Source organism: Poecilia mexicana, unplaced genomic scaffold, assembly GCF_051168715.1.
Source record: "Poecilia mexicana isolate PSO_F unplaced genomic scaffold, ASM5116871v1 scaffold_1, whole genome shotgun sequence".
Lineage (NCBI taxonomy): Eukaryota > Metazoa > Chordata > Actinopteri > Cyprinodontiformes > Poeciliidae > Poecilia > Poecilia mexicana.
The window spans coordinates 22973269-22989994 of NW_028263370.1; the positions used below are offsets into that span (position 1 = coordinate 22973269).

Genomic DNA, 16726 nt, shown 5'->3' on the forward strand with positions numbered 1-16726 from the left:
AAATTAGTACTGCAGTTCATTCGCCATTCTGTCTAAAACAAAATGATGTCACTGTCCATGAAAATGCTAAAATGTTTCTGACTTACATAAAAATAATGTCCTTAAAATTTTGTTTGTTATTTAAATTCACAAATACAAGTTGTAATAAAAGACGACTGTAAATAAACCTTAATTAGTTTCTTTGTTTCTTTCAATACCTTTTTAGCACGTATCGCCTTAATTTAGTTTTAGATATAAATAACTTCCGGTTCGATGTTTAATGCTTTTATTTTGAAAGGACAACTTCTGGTTTAGATGTTGACGACTAAAGACGGAAGACAACTATGTAGTGACGGGCAAGTGAAGCTTCATGAAGCAATGAAGCCAAAAACTACTAAATGCAATATTGGCACAAAGTTTTCATCAAACTCATGTTTAGTAACAGGAGAATCAGTGAAACCATATTTAATTGTCATATGTTTTAATTATTAAAATTATTTGTAGCCAATCTAATCCTGGTATATGTTGAACGTCAGTGGTTATAAAGGCTCTTTCTCTGTAAAACTAGTAACAATTTAACATAACCGCACAAAAAAATCCGAACTATCCCTTTAAAAGATAGTCAGAAATGTGCTTTTATTATATGCTATGACAGCCTGCCTTACATTTAATCCAAACTGACCTGAGATCAGTTTTCCGAGCTGGCTGGCTACAGACAGCGGAAATACGTCACTATTTCATATGTGACGTGGCTGCCAGAGGAGCCTTCCCCGTGGTAAAAAAGCTCCTGTGTCCTGAGTTCCCCCATTTAATGGACATACCTGTCTCCTGCGGTAACATTTACCTGCGCCAGTAAACAAAGAGCCAGCCGGGCTGCAGCTGCTGCTGTTCGGTTTGTGTTTTTAGCGCCTTCACGGTTAAATCAGCTGCTGATTCCTGATCCGCCATGGAGACTCATGGGAACTCCAATAAGAAGCAGAAGCTTAGCAACACCATCGAGAACTGGGTGTGTCTTTATTTTCTGAAGTTTATTTAACGCAATATTTTATTACTACCTTCGGATTTAAATGAGCCAAGCGGCTAGCATTGTTATCCATAGCTAGATGCTAATAGCCCCGAGGCTAATCGTTATCTAAGTTCACTGCAATGATGGATCAACTTTAGCTTTTCGATGATGGTGTTTCTGTTTTCATAAATAGTTATTTTAACCCTCGTTGTTTACACATCAGATAAGTATCTGTCCAATTTGATTACTTTTATTAAAACGAACAAGTTTAGCACAGTATAAGGAACTGGCATATTGATGCCATATCTTGGTTTTAATTACAAATTTATGATAATTATTCAGTCGGTAAGTAATATTTCATTAAGTTGAGATAAGGGGTAGGATTAAATACGTGTTCACTTCTTTCTACTGCTTTTCAAACGGAAAAGTAGTAGCTTGGTTATGTATGCACACACTTTCTCTTGTCCTACTGATGACTTCTTTTTAAAAACCTGTTTGAAATAAATAAATGAAATAACATGAATGTTTCACATTTTAAGCTAATTTTCTGTCCCGTGCATCATTGTTCAAAACTTTTAGACCTTTTGTTTCTTGTTTTGTTTCATTTTAGTTGTATTTTAAAGATAATTTTTTAAGCTGCACAATAGAAGGAAAATATTGGGACGCAGAATTTGTATGCATAGCACTTTAATTATAACATCCTACCAAATATTGTATTGCAATATTGCAAAAAAAAAAAAAAAATCCGTATATTTTGATGTTGTGATTCTGTGTGTTTTGCTACTCTACTTCATTGGGATTCCAGTGTTTGTATGGATATATTTTTTATTTAATTTGAGTTATTTTAATAACTTTTATGAGCAAATTATCTTGATAATTTAAGGGAATGCAACGTGCAACTAATGTCACCTACCAAGCCCACCATGTAAGCCGGAACAAGCGTGGGCAGGTTGTGGGCACACGAGGCGGGTTCAGAGGATGCACCGTCTGGCTGACTGGTAGGATGTTCAAAAAAGACAAAAATAATCCTCACATCAAGGCAGATTTTAGATGTAGCTTCTCTATAATCCTGCCGCTCGTCTTCCCTGCAGGCCTGTCTGGTGCAGGGAAGACGACGGTGAGCATGGCTCTGGAGGAGTACCTCGTGTGTCACGGCATCCCCTGCTACACGCTGGACGGAGACAACATCCGCCAGGGACTCAACAAAAACCTGGGCTTCAGCCCTGAGGACCGCGAGGAGAACATCCGGCGCATCGCCGAGGTGGCACGGCTCTTTGCAGATGCGGGTCTGGTCTGCCTCGCCAGCTTCATCTCCCCGTACAGCAGGGTGAGTGAACAGAGCGCTGCCGTTTGGAGACTCACAACCCAAATCTCATCGTTAAAGGGAATAAATGATGTAACAAAACGTTGTGTTTTCCTGCAGGATCGGCTGAATGCCAGGAAGATCCACGAGGCGGCAGGGTTACCGTTCTTTGAGGTTTTTGTGGACGCACCACTGGATGTGTGTGAGCAGCGGGACGTGAAGGGACTCTACAAGAAGGCCAGAGCTGGGGAGATAAGAGGTAGAGCCAAAGGCTTTACTTAAACTAGGCAGAGCAGCGGCTTTAAATTCATTTTCATCTTGGGCCACATCATGAAGGGCCAGTTGAGCCAGAACGTGGTGCTAAATTAGAAATATTTGCATTTATTTTTTCCTGCCAGAATCGGCTGGAAAACATGTGACTTTTTGTTACAGAATTGGTCACAGACCAGGCAAAACTGAGGCAGCAGTGTAGTCAAAGTAAGAAATACTGCCACCTGCAGGTGGGAGTTAGCATGATTTAGCCACAGTGAGTTGGAGCATTTTTGCAAAAACAAACTCACAATTATTGTTTAGCACGAAAAATGTGTGGATCTGTTGATTTTGTGTGAAAAACTAGAAGATTTAATTTGCCAATTTAGAGATAAAAATGGGTGCTGCATTAGAGGGGGCGCCAAATCTATGGTTAAAAAATGAATTTAAATCAGCATTTTCTGTGCTTAACAGCTGTTGTGCCTGTGCTTCTCTACAGAGATTCAGAGTATAGCTGCTCAAATCAAACATCTTCTGTATAGATCTGTCAAACCAAGCTGTTTCTACCAAACTGATGACTTTTAAAAATGCGAAGTGGCTCTCTAGAGCTGCTATGGTGGAAAACCCTGAAATGCTACCAGCAGCCTGGCATAAGCTTATAATTCATTCATATTTCTATTTGAATTTATAAAAAATCCCTCATATAACAACCAGTTTTCTGTTCACTGTTTAAATAATTAGGGCAGATTCATCTGCTTCAGAAAGCATCATATGAAGAAAAAAATCCACATTGAATTATTTGAATGAGTTTCTGCTGCGGTGACTGATGAGCTGAAACTGAATGGATTTTATGTTTCTGTTCTCAGGTTTCACTGGAATCGACTCTGAGTACGAGAAGCCGGAGGCTCCGGAGCTGGTGCTGAAGACCGACTCGTGCAGCGTCAACGAGTGCATCCAGCAGCTGGTGGACCTGCTGCAGGAGCGGGTGAGCCAAGCGCTCACTAGCTTTCCACTAGGCCAGGAGCTTAACATGTTCATTAATCACATTGATTTTTAATACATGAGCTGCAATATTTTGTCTTTGTTTGTGTTTCTGTTTCTCTCATCCCTAAAATAGCATCTCAGTGTTAAACACGTAGCAGCAGCTCAGACTCTAATGTCTACATCCACATTTCTAAACAAACTTCATGAATGATCAGGAGTTTCTGACAATCTGAATGGCTGGAAAAATACTAAGCTGATGGTTGAACAACCCGAATAACTCATTAAAACAACAGATATATTTTATAATTTAGCAGAAAATGGGTTTTTGAAGTGAAATGTTGCTCATTTTGTTAGTAAATGGTTTGTGAATAAATTGTGACTAATTACAGGCCCTGCAATCAAATCGGTTAAAAATGTTCATCAAGTCCCACCACTGCCTTTTACTTTTTCATTTATAAAAAAAAAGTTATATTGCTTTCAGAAATTTTCTAAAACAACCCCAAAAAAACAAAACAAAAAAAAAAACAGGAATGTGTTTTTCCAACATATTTCTGAGGTTTCTTGGTAGAAATTTGCTGCTCCTTTATATTTTTTTTATACAGTAACAGGCCACTGCATCTTCCCACAGTGAATCAGGTGATGGAAAGCAGCTGAAGGCTCCACAAATCTCATTGAAACACGGATCATTTGCTATTTTACAAGTTGAAGGAAAAAAGCTTTTCCAACAACATTATTTCTAAAGAGTTAATTTAATTAGTTACAACATCAAATACAATATCATATACTCAAAGAGTTGCAGAAAATCTTTCCTGGTTTGAAACATTGAACCTGTTATTTTCCTTGTGGCCACCAGGTGTCAGAAATGAGTCGTAGTTGCAGGAAAATTGAGGCTGAAGCATGTAGGTTTCTGCTCCGTCTGCCCTCCCTCCGCCTGCTGGAGCAGGCTGCTTCATGTTTGTCATGAATGCTCGTTTATTTTTCAGGACATCGTTCCTGTTGACGCCTCCTATGAGGTGAAGGAGCTCTACGTTCAGGAGAACAAGCTGGACCTGGCCAAGGCCGACGCAGAGACTCTCCCTGCTGTCCAGATCGGAAAGGTGAGCCGGCCTGACTCTGCAGCCGCGTTCTGCTCATCTCGGCCTGCCTGTGTTGACCTCTGACCTCTGGCCTGCAGCTGGACATGCAGTGGGTGCAGGTGTTGGCCGAAGGCTGGGCCACGCCTCTGAACGGCTTCATGAGGGAGAGGGAGTTCCTGCAGTGTCTTCACTTCGACTGTCTGCTGGACGGTAAGACGGCTGAAAGAAAATAATGTTTTACCAGCGATGTGTCGCCCGGAGAAGTCAGGAGGATTTTCCTAACGCGCATTTCAAGGTGTGTGTTGAACGTTTGAAGCCTCGCCAGCCACTGTCACATGGTGGCTCGCCGTCATGTAAAATAAAATATTTTATTTTAACAACAAAATAAAATATTTTGTTATTTTCAGCAACAAAATAACCAAACATGCTGAAAAGGTTGTTACTACCAGCAGGGAGAGAACTAAAACATGCAGGACCCACTTTGGGCACCTCTGAATTAAAGCTTCACATCATGTCATTTTCTCACCGCCTGTTTTACTTATATTGGCCACTAGATGGAGCCGATTGCTCAAAGAACTGATGAGGCAAGAATTGGTTTATTCCTCCATATTTATGGTTTATTTCCTCACATATTGATGTCTGGATTTTCCAGGTGTTGATCACTTTGACCAAAGAAAATGTCCTCATGGATAAATTCTCTAAGTTCTCATGCAGCATGGCTTTTATGATGCACTCACACCAGTCCCATTTAGTTCACTTTAATCAAACTCCGGTCCGTTTGCGCAGAGTCCGGTTCGTTTATGAGGCGTGAATGAGTAATCAAACCGAAAACTTAAACTCTGGTCTGTGTTCGGTTGAAGTGAACTCTGTAGCGTTTCGAATGTGAACAGCAAGTGGACCAGAAACCAGGAAGTGGACTGCAACTCAGGGCATTCTGGGTAAATGTAAACAAATTAAATGATAGTGGGAGAAATAGCTTGTGTTCTTTTTTCTTTTTTTTAACCAAAGACATATGAGACATTTTCTAACCACTAAAATCTCACACAACTCCATTTTTATTTACATTTCGTAAAGAAGGGAGTTGCACTCAGTTTCTTCTTCTGAGAGTTTTGTGTCATTTCCTTCAGTGGTTCTTGGTGCAGCGCCCCCACAGGCGAGGAGGGGAGCAGGTTTGGGCTTGGTTTATTTGACTCAGTGCAGAATGAAACAACCACAGCAGATGGAAATATAACAAATGTTGCAACTTTTGGTCCTGAATCAGACAGAGTCTACCGGGCTATCAGGGGGGAAAACTCTCTTAATGATTGGCCTCATGTCACCGTTTTTTTGTTTACATCAAACATAGAGTTTAACCGTTTAGCCAATCAGGATGGAGGTTGGTGGATCACACACCTTCAGAGGGTTATCAGTAAGGAGGTGCATTGAGTGTGAGAACAAACGTCCTACATTGTTTCCCTTATTGAAGGTAAAATGGTGAAACTCTTGTTGGAAATCTAAAACATGGCCTCTAATTTACCAAACATGTGAGTTAGAGTCAGCTCTGCCCCTAAGCCAGCACTTCACTTTCCATTTTACTCTAACGGGAACAAAGTTTCACTAAATGAAGCTCATGTTGCAGCACAGAAGATGAGATTCAGACCAGGAGGTCGTTAGGAAAACCTTCGGTTCCCTGCGGGATTGATTCCTGCTTTCATCCATCCGATCCGTCTCTGCCCAGACGCCACGGCTGAAGCATCTGAACGTTGATCTGATCCATTTGTCTGTTTCTGTCTCCGTTTGTAATTTACTGATAACTCAGAATGCTGAATTTATCAGTTGACTTTATATTTATATTATTTTTATAGGTTTTGCACAGTTCTGCTTTTTAAATTTCCTGAAATTTGGAAATTTTATCAAAGAATAATCATATACACATCCATTTAGTAAGTTAGAATATTATTGAAAAGTCCATTTATCTTAGGAACTTTATGAAAAATGAAACAGACGGATGTTTTAAAGTCTCTCTTTCTGTTAATTATGGTGATTTTTCACTTACAGGTAATGAAAACATGGCATTCAGAAGCAGAACGTTACATCAGGAAAAATAATTAATGCAGAAATGTGGACTTGATGAATAATGAATAAATAATTAATATCTGTTGTTTTACTGAATGTAAATGTTTTTAAATTTAACTATCAACGTTATTTATTTGATGAATTATTTCCTCGAGTGAAATCAAATTGAAAAGTTTTTTACTTCTGGCTGACATTTATTCATGTATAAATAAGAAAAACAGCTCTGACTATTCAGACATCCTACTAAAAGATGTTGAAAAACTTCATGCTTTCAGTTTTTTTTAGTTCTGAATGTTTCATATTTAGTAGAAAATAAATTTCTTTTATTAATACAATATTCTGTATTCCATATAAAAACAAATTTTACGTGTTGAACAGTGAAAACAGCTTTAGGCCTTCAGGCAGAAGACCAGGTGGGTCTCTGAAAACAAACCGTTTGACCGCAAAAAAATAAACCGAAAACTTTACAAAACTGATTTAACAATAAGATTTTTTAGCTTGTGGTTGAAATTACTTCATTTTCAATGAGGCTGAAAATTAAAAGAAATGTCTAGTGAAGGTTGGGTTCCAGAAGTTCAATAATTCATGATGGTTTTTCCTTCGGAGTAAAAGGTTTTCGATATAAAAATGACTCCCAGAGGCAGTTTGAGGCATGTTGCTGCTTTCAATTTGAACTCGGAAGTTGAGATTTCCGAGTTCGAAGGCGGAGAAATCGACTGGAACATTGGTTCTTAAAACGCAGAAAGTTTAGGATCTGCTCATATCTGCCTGGCAAATGGTGAACAGGTGTTTGCCAACTAAGGATTGAATGCAGAACCTCTGGCTCTGTTAGTGGGATCCAGAAGAAAAAGTTAAAAAATGAAAAGCACTCTGTCCTTTTAGTCCATCAGAGCTGTTTGGTTCAAAGATCCAACTGAGAACATGATTTCATGCATTTGTTTCTGAGATCAGCACCACAAGCTACAGAATCTCTTATGTGCACAAATGAAATGCATTTAGATAGTAGATTTACAGGAGTCTCAGCTGGAAGGATTCCACATTCGCTTCGCAAAACGGAGACGGAAAACTTCAGGAACAAAGCCACTGGGCGGAGCCAAGGCACGCCGTGGTCGGTCAGGAGTTTGTTGTCGTGTTTTATGCAGAAATGCGCTCAAACAACAACATTGATATTTCCATATTTCCCTTGAACTAGTTTCCGTTTGTTTCTGCGGGGGTCGTGAATGCTGAACGTTTTTATACGACGTGGTGAGAGGTTATGTACATTTTTACAGTTCTTCACTAAATAACTCAAAGTTCCTCTGTTTTTCTGGATTGCAACAGAATCAGATAGTAACAGATTCCCACCTCTGCTATGCAAACTAAAACGTATTCATTAGTTAGACTTTGTCCTGTATCTAATTTTAATGTCCTTCTCTTCCACTAGGTGGCGTGATTAACCTGTCGGTGCCCATCGTGCTGCCGGTGTCCACGGCGGATAAGGAGCGTCTGGACGGCGTGACGGCCATGGCGCTGGTCTATAGCGGCCGACGCGTCGCCATCCTCCGTAACCCGGAGTTTTACCAGCACCGGAAGGAGGAGCGCTGCGCCCGGCAGTGGGGCACCACCTGCAAAGACCACCCCTACATCAAGGTGAGCGCCGCGCCGCGTCTGTACGTCAGCAGAACGAGACCAGGCTTGTTTACGCACTGCTAGGAAAACGTAGTAGTAACTAGATACCTTTACTGAATTACTTTTACTTTAGTAATTCTGTTATGAAGTATTTTTACTCTTTATTGAGCAAAACTTCTGGATTTTCTACACGGTGAATTAAAAACAAACTTGTTTAAAAACTCACCGGACACAGACACACACCTGCAGTTTTCCTTAAAGTTTCTTAAGTTTTTTTATTGAATGAAACTCATTTGGAAAATTTTTCTTTTGTCTGATTTTGTTATTTTATGTTATTTATATGAATTATTGTCAATTTGTCCTTAAAGTCCCCACATTTTCACTTCACATTTTGTTCCATCTAATGTAATTTTTAAATATTAAATGACTGATAATTTGATCAGTTACTCTAAAAATACTCTTTTACTCTTGAGTGTTTTCTTACATGGCCACTTTTTACTTGAGTAAAAATGCAGAAGCGTTGAAGCAGGTGCATCTTTTGGGAACTTTGTCCACCTCTGAAAAATCACGATTAAGGAAACATTCGAGGCAGAATCAAGTCGGAGGCGAACTCTGAATGTTTGTTTCAAGGTTTTACTTGATTAAGGAAAAGGCAGCGAGCTACAGCTGGTAAATCAGCGACCTCCTAACCAACCCACTGATGCTCTCACTATTTCTCCTTCTTCACATGTTAACACATAAATTAGTTGCTGATCGTTTCAACTCTGGAAAAACCCCAAAACAAAACATCTTCATCTTCTGCACCCAAATCTCCCCTCATGATGGGAAAGCAGCCCAGAAAGCTTTTCTCATACCATGAAGTGTTGTGTGTCAGCAACATGTTCATTATTCTAAATCCAAACCATTCTGACTAGAAATGTAAAGTACAAGATGAGCAAATCAATGTAATTAATAAATGCTAAAAGGTTATTAGAGCAAGAAGGCAAACAAGTAAATTAATATTTTGTAAAGAATTATAAACTAAACACTACATAAGTAAAACAAGCATGATGCAGTGAGTAAATGTGACGATAAAATAACGTTCTTGATGCGGTTTGTGCTGACTGTTGCGGACAGCCTGGATTCATTGGCGTGTCAGAAACAAACGGTGAGATCCTGAAAACGTTCAGTGGAGGAGCCACATGCTTACTGATCTGATCACACGACGCCTCTGCTGCCGACGGCCGTCAGACGGTTACATGGAACTGGAACCACTCCGGATGAAAGCCAGTTCACACGCTGACCGAGAAGCGACAGCCGTAAATCCATTTCTGAGGCGAGTTATAAAGGATTCATCGGCTTCTTGAATTCTTGGATTTGTATGCTATAAAAAGGCTCGTCATGGTAGATCAGGGCATCTTAACCAGTCGGTCTCCACCGACTTTGTTCATTAATAAAATGATGGTTTTATTCTACTTTGTGGTATTTATTTAAAAAAATACACAGATCATTAATTTCTGCATTTTAAATTTAGAATCACTGGATTCACACAAACTTTATTCTTTTAGCTCTGAGTGGATCAGTAACTCGCTGCGTATTAACCTGCCCTTTGACTCCTAAGAGTCAGAGTGCTTCGCTCTCTTTGCTGATGGAAAAACTGAACATCTGGAGAAATGGAGGTTTACTCACTACTTAAGAACTTCGTTTTGATCCACCCGTCTTCTGCAGGTGTTAAATCTGGAATCTGATGTGATCTCCACCCTCAAAACAAAAAAAAATGTTTGGGAATGTAGTTTCCACTTCTCTCCAAATGCGTCTGTTTTTGTGTTTTTATCCAGCTGTTTTCTTGCACAAGTTTTTCTGACACCTGCTTTGTGAACAGAAACACAGAACTTATTTCGCCGCTTTGGGCTGCTGAATTTTTTGTGGTTTGACGGAATCCAAAGGATTTAAGCCACATGTGACGCTAAAGCAGCAGCCGGAGACCTTCAGTGAAGATTCATGTTTTTGTTTAGAGATACAGGATGCAGGTGGAAACAGTCCAAACTCTTCAGGTGTAGTCCTAGATGTGAGGGAAAAATTAGGAAAGTTTTCTGTTAAATGTCAGCCGTCCGTCCGTTCGGTTCTTTCTGTCTGGGTTTCAGCAGATTCTGTAGTTGAAGACAGACTGCTGTAAAAATGCAGTTTAGTTTATTTAGTTTATTTTACTGATTTGAAAGTTATGCAGCTACCTCTGAAGGATAAGAAAACAATATAAAAGCGTTTCTTATATTTCTCATATCATACAGGTGACATATTATGCAAAAGATTTTGAGAAAGAAAAATTTTATGTAATAAACATGTTTTGTGTAGCCCATAGAGCTATTTTAACGTGTTCCTATAAAATGTTAAAAATTAACTATTCTCCTTGAAATTGCTTTGTTTTGTTTATTAATTTCAGTTGTGGACCATTGTTTACTGGTTTGCAGTGACTTTACTTCCAGTAACTGACTGGTTGGCTTTTGATGTTTGAGTCAGAGCCGCAGAGAAACCGCCCCGATATTTCAACTCCTTAACTTTTAACTTTCATCTTATTCCCACCATCGCCATGGTGAAATGTGGCTCATGTGTTGAATGATGCAGTGGGGGGAGGGGGGAGGGGCGGCGGCTACACGTGTCCTAAATTGGGACCATGACTCTCCACTGTCGACACCTGACGCCTCAACGCCGTCGCCACACACGTCTAACCTGATGTGTGTGTGTGTGTGTGTGTGTGTGTGTGTGTGTGTTCAACCTGCTCTGATTAAGGCCTCCCTCGTTAAACTGTGTGTGTGTGTGTGTGTGCATGTGTGTGTGTGTGTGTGTGTTCAGCCTGCTCTGATTAAGGCCTCCCTCGTTAAACTGTGTGTGTGTGTGTGTGTGTGTGTGTGTGTGTTTACATGACTATACGTCTCTCTGGCTGCACCGGAGCCTGTCTGTCAGCGGCGCCCTTTACTGCGCCGCATTGTTTCTGTCTGCTGCAAACGAGCCGCTCCATTCAGACGCAGTTAATCCACTTTTTCCTGTTTACCTGTCCGTCAGGCCCCCCCCCCACTCCCCCGACAGGAAGCCGCGGTGTGTTGTTCGGGTCGGGTCGGTCTGTGCGCTGGTTGACGTTCGTTCACGGTTCATGTGAGCCTCTTCTCCACATATGGGTCGAGTTTTTCAAGCCACCTCTGGACAAATTGGATCAGTTAGCATGTGGAGCGGAAAAATGTAAATTTCTCACACGACTTTCCTTTTGATCAAATCGTGGCGACGCCTCTGCTGCTGACAGCATTCAGATTTAAACCCACTTTAAAGCAGAAACTGCAGCCAGGCCGTTCTTTGGTTTTGTTTTTTAAATATGAATATCAAAGGCTGTTTAAATGATGAATTACATGTTAATGGAATAAGTGACACAAATGTTTTTCTTTTTCTTTAATGCTCAGATTCATCAGTTTCTTGCAGTAACTCTGGCTGGGTCTCCTAAGGACCGCAGGAGGGAGGCCAGAGATATCGCCTGAAACAAAATCAGCCTGAGCGACTTGGATCATTGTTTGATTCTTCGGGGAGAAACTTTCTTTCTCTAGCAAACATGGGAACGTTTGTCACTTAATTGTGAAAAACAGCAGATTTTATCATCCCAATGTTTGGGAAATGTGGTGAAAAAACCACTTAAACCTTTTTATGCAATATTAGAATTACAGTAAAAATTAATAAAAAAATTTTAAATAAGAAAATAAATGTTTTATCCTTGAAAATGATCATTTAGTAAACGATTGATCGTTTGCATCTAGAATATTTCTGACATAGACATGAAAAGCTCAGGACTTCCTGCTTTGTGGAATAAACAGTTAATAATTGGAGAGCAAAAGGTTCTTGGTTTGTTTTTTATGGATTTTGAACCAGTTGAAGCTGAAACTGGAAAATCTTTACAAAGGTTTTATTTTCTGTTTTAAATGGAAAATGTTTGTATTTTTTGTATGGTTTGGTTTAGTTACTGCTCAGTCTGTTCTTTCTACAAATTGCATTTTTAACTAGAGTTAACGATTCATTGATAACTAAATTAGTTGATTCAATAATTGATTAATCACAATAAGTGCGATTGATTGCTCCAGCCCTGATTGAGACCTGATTGTGATGACTGATCTGTCGTGTTTCCAGATGGTGATGGAAAGTGGCGACTGGCTGGTTGGCGGAGACCTGCAGGTTCTGGACCGGATCTACTGGAACGACGGCCTGGACCAGTACCGGCTGACGCCCAACGAGCTCAAGCAGAAGTTTAAAGAAATGAACGCAGGTAGCCGTCCCGCCTGCCAGCTCCACTTCCTGGTTCTGGTTTCCTCCCACCAAACCAGTCCTCTCGTCTCCATGTGCAGACGCGGTGTTCGCCTTCCAGCTCCGGAACCCGGTCCATAACGGCCACGCCCTGCTCATGCAGGACACCCAGAAGCGGCTGGTGGAGCGCGGCTACCGCCGGCCCGTCCTGCTGCTCCACCCGCTGGGAGGCTGGACCAAAGACGACGACGTGCCGCTGCCGTGGCGGATGAAGCAGCACGCCGCCGTGCTGGAGGAGCGCGTGCTGGATCCGGACTCCACCATCGTTGCCATTTTCCCGTCTCCCATGATGTACGCCGGACCGACTGAGGTAACGCAGATCCAGGCGGCGCTGAGCTTTCTGTAAGCGCAGATAAAAAACCTCGCTGCTGCTCTGAATGATGAGCGTTGAGGCCGCCTCATCCCGGCTGACTGCCCGGACAGGAAAGGGAACCAGCAGCTGGGCCGAGTCGCTCTGCTCAGCCGCTGGAAACTTTTCATTCATTCACGTCTTCATTCATGGAAGCAGCCGATCATTGGGAACAGACTAAGGGCTGTTGGACATCAGGGATTCAGTTAAATCGGTTTGGAGCCGTAAAAAGTTTTATTTTTTCTTTTAGGTCCAGGTGCAAGCCTAGCGTTAGCGTTTAGCTGTTAAAAGCGAGATTATTTCTTCTCTGGTTTTCATATTTACGGGATGGCCCTGAAGCAGACAGGAGCTGCTTTCTTAAAACACTTCAAGGTGGTTGAAAGTGGCTGTTTTATCTTCATCTGCATCTGTTTACTGCAGATTGTTTGTTGACCACTTTAGCCTTTTTATGCAACATTAAAGATGAAACTAAACAAGTAAACATGTTTTATTGCCTAAAATGAAATGACAGCATTCCTTTAGTGAAAGTTTGATCATTTGTAGCAAACAAAGCATCTGCATCTAAAAATCCTTCGACATGAGAAAAGCTCAGACATTTCTGCTCAGCTGATCATCAGCAGATAATCTGATGATCAGCTGATCTGGGATTATTTTTTCATTTAACCAGTTAATAACTGGATAGCAACAGATGGTGCAGGATTTGAACCAGGTGACGCGTTTTAGCTTAATTACTGCTCTGAGTTTTTTTTCTAGCAAATTGCCTTTTTTGAGTCTCTAGTTAACGATTAATCAATTACTAACTTAGTTTATTTGAGGAATTGATTACTCTGATTAGTTTAAATCTGCCATGTTATCATTCATAAGCCTATTCTGTGGAGGTTTCAATCTTTTTGCTGTCATAGGAGAGAAAAGTATCAGATTTCCTGCATTCCCTGAACCTAACACACGTCTTGTTCTAAACTACCGTTTTAAAATCCTTCCAGACTTTTAATCTGCTCCCTGCTGGATTATTAGTGTCTCTTCTCCCGTTTTCAACATCTTCCAGCTCCATTTTGTTGCTGCTTGTGATTCGCTCAGAGACTCTTTGTGGGTTTATGGCTGAAATGTTGGAACGAAACATTCAACAAACAAAAAACATTCATTAAAGTAGCAGCTTCATATTGAAGTTGTCAATTATTTAACTTTTTATCCAGACACCTGCTGCAGGTTTTCAGATCCTTTTTAACACCAGAAACTCCAAAATGAGAGAAAACACTCGGATGTCCTGCAGGCTTTTTATGGAAAAAGCCTGAGAACAGTTTGTGAACCGACGTTCTTCGTTCCCGCAGGTGCAGTGGCATTGTCGAGCCCGAATGGTCGCCGGCGCCAACTTCTACATCGTGGGTCGCGACCCCGCAGGCATGCCCCACCCGGCCACGGGGAAGGACCTGTACGAGCCGAGCCACGGAGCCAAGGTCCTCACCATGGCGCCAGGCCTCGTCTCCCTGGAGATCGTTCCCTTCAAGGTCGCTGCGTACAACAAGGTCAAAGGAGCCATGGACTTCTACGAGCCCAAGAAGTAAGCTCACGCCGTTCGGTCCCGACTCTTCGGTCTGGTTGTCACGGTAATGGGAAACAGGAAGTACTCACTCAGGGTTAATTTGGAAGTTTATTTGGACGTTTAATCCCGTTTAGGCCAAGCAGTCTAAACAGAAATTATATTCTATAAATTCGTTGTGTGTTTGTAGAAAGGCTCCTGTTCTCCTGGTGCTTTTGTCTCTGGGAAACGCTGAGCCAAAAATAACACCCGATGTTTTCTTTTCCTCAGAGCTAAAATGTTTTAAGCTTTGATGTTGCTCAGAATCACACAGACCTGCCGCTGATTAAAGTCTGTGTCTGCGCAGCGCAAATGATTTTTAGCTCCAGTCACGCCGTTTATTTTGTTTTCCTCTGTGATGAAGGCTGCGTGAGCGAAGCTGCATTCACAGACGAAGATTCAGGTTGGTCAGATTAGTCGAGTTTTCCATGATGCAAAGTCGGGACTTTAATCCTAATCCAACAGTTGATTGGAAGTATAGCAGTCCTGCTTCACATATTCTCATATTTTAATCTAGTTTCTTCCTTCACATGAGAGAAAAGCTCAATTTAATGTCGAATTTTCTTTTTTCTTGGTCTCGGCTAGTTTATTTTGTTTACAGATAATTCATAATTAATTTAATTTGCTGTTTCTGGTGTTTTATTTATTTTTAGATTTCAAATGTTCCAGCTCCAATGATAAATGTTCATCAGAATTTCACGTTTGATCCTTGAGTGTGTTCTTGCATTATTATTATTATTATTATTATTATTATTATTATTATTATTATACATTGGAAATGATCTCAAAACAACGCTCTCGTTTGTCTCAATAACTTCAGCGACAGTTGAAGTTGTTTTTGTGACAGGCTAATTTTTCATGTTTCATTGTTTTAACATGCATATAAAAAACAAACTTCATTCTGAAGGAGTGGCAGATTTTATTTTTCTGTTGGGAAGTCAGGAAACCCTGATGTTTGTAATAAAATAAAACGATTTCTATTAAAGCAGTCAAACTCTTTCTGAGTCACGCCTCCTAACTCGTTCCCTCTGCTTTGGTGTCTTTCTGTCCTGCAGCCATCAGGATTATGATTTCATCTCTGGCACGCGCATGCGGAGGATGGCGCGCGAAGGGGAGAACCCCCCCGACGGCTTCATGGCCCTGAAAGCCTGGGCCGTTCTCAAGGAGTACTACCAGTCCCTGGAGAAGGCCTAACCGGAAAACCAGGAAACGCCGGATCTTATGCTGCCTGACATGAGAAACGCCGGGACCTCAGTTTTATGAAGAAACTTCATGCTGGCTTTTATCCGTCTCACTTCCTGCCATGAAAGTTGCTTTTAGTCCTGTTACATTTGTGTTTTTAGCCGTGTGCTTCATTTACTCTTTACTAGATTTCTCCTTTTCCACTGAACGTTCAGATTAACGTGTAATAAAGTAGATTATCTGCAGATCTAAAGATGGCGACAGCTCGGTGCTGTTGATCAGTACCTGAATGCTTTTGGAGCGGTTCTGTTCTGGAAGCCGCAGTAAAAGTCGAGTGCCTTGGTCTTTCACATAATGTCACGTTGGGATCACTGATTCTTTGTATTGCTACACAGAAAAGCTCCTAAACTGTTAACTCAGTATTTTCCTTTATTTATTCTCGTTTTAACCGGGTTGTGCATGGTAGTCATTGTACTTTAAGTTTTTTACATCCTTTCATTTTCTTTTCTACCTCCAGCTGCTCGTCTTTTTCTTGTGGTAAATCATTTTTAACATTTCGGTTAGGATCACGTTTCTTATCTTCCCTGTCCAATAAATCATTTTTAGAGAAAAAAAAAAATCAGTCTACTCTCCTTTTTGTTTGTTTTTGTTTTGAGGAGATGCCATAAATGTAAGGCCTTTTCTTAACGAACACCAGAGGGCGTAAGTGGCAGCGTGATGCGGTTACTGAAGCACCCGACAGTGGATGGAGAGCAGCAGACATCGTCTGGTTTGACGCTTGCTGGTTGTCGTATCAACGCTCTGTTTATCGTCCAGTTCTATTATCTCCACTCTGATAAAAAGCAGCTTTATGCAAACTGAATTATTTCTGTGCTTCCTGCTAATCTGCAAACAATGTTTGACCGTTGCTTTACTTTTTGTAGCAATAATTACATTTCAAATAACATTCAGTTTGATTTGCTTAAGCCTTGTGATTTTTTTTAAATTTTGTATCCTTTATTAACTTAATATAGACAGTTTGTCACATTACAGTCACAAGCTT

General features: G+C 40.8%; 1 protein-coding gene across 1 annotated transcript; it reads left to right on the forward strand.

Moving 5' to 3' along the window:
* Positions 1-711: 711 nt before the first annotated feature.
* On the forward strand, positions 712-16303 carry papss1 (3'-phosphoadenosine 5'-phosphosulfate synthase 1). Its single transcript, XM_015008657.2, has 12 exons — positions 712-985; positions 1869-1983; positions 2077-2312; positions 2409-2547; positions 3404-3522; positions 4505-4618; positions 4696-4807; positions 8076-8281; positions 12404-12539; positions 12619-12887; positions 14255-14484; positions 15558-16303. Exons 1-12 carry the CDS (start codon positions 926-928, stop codon positions 15694-15696), a joined length of 1875 nt encoding a protein of 624 aa, XP_014864143.1. The 5' UTR covers positions 712-925; the 3' UTR covers positions 15697-16303.
* Positions 16304-16726: the final 423 nt, after the last annotated feature.

What these genes read in the sequence shown, in the direction of transcription:
- papss1 (XM_015008657.2), top strand. Translation starts at nt 926, where the DNA reads ATGGAGACTCATGGGAACTCCAATAAGAAGCAGAAGCTTAGCAACACC. An exon ending in TCATCTCCCCGTACAGCAGG is followed by an intron (nt 2,313 to 2,408) that starts GTGAGTGAACAG and finishes GTTTTCCTGCAG; the next exon opens with GATCGGCTGAATGCCAGGAA. An exon ending in CAGAGCTGGGGAGATAAGAG is followed by an intron (nt 2,548 to 3,403) that starts GTAGAGCCAAAG and finishes TTCTGTTCTCAG; the next exon opens with GTTTCACTGGAATCGACTCT.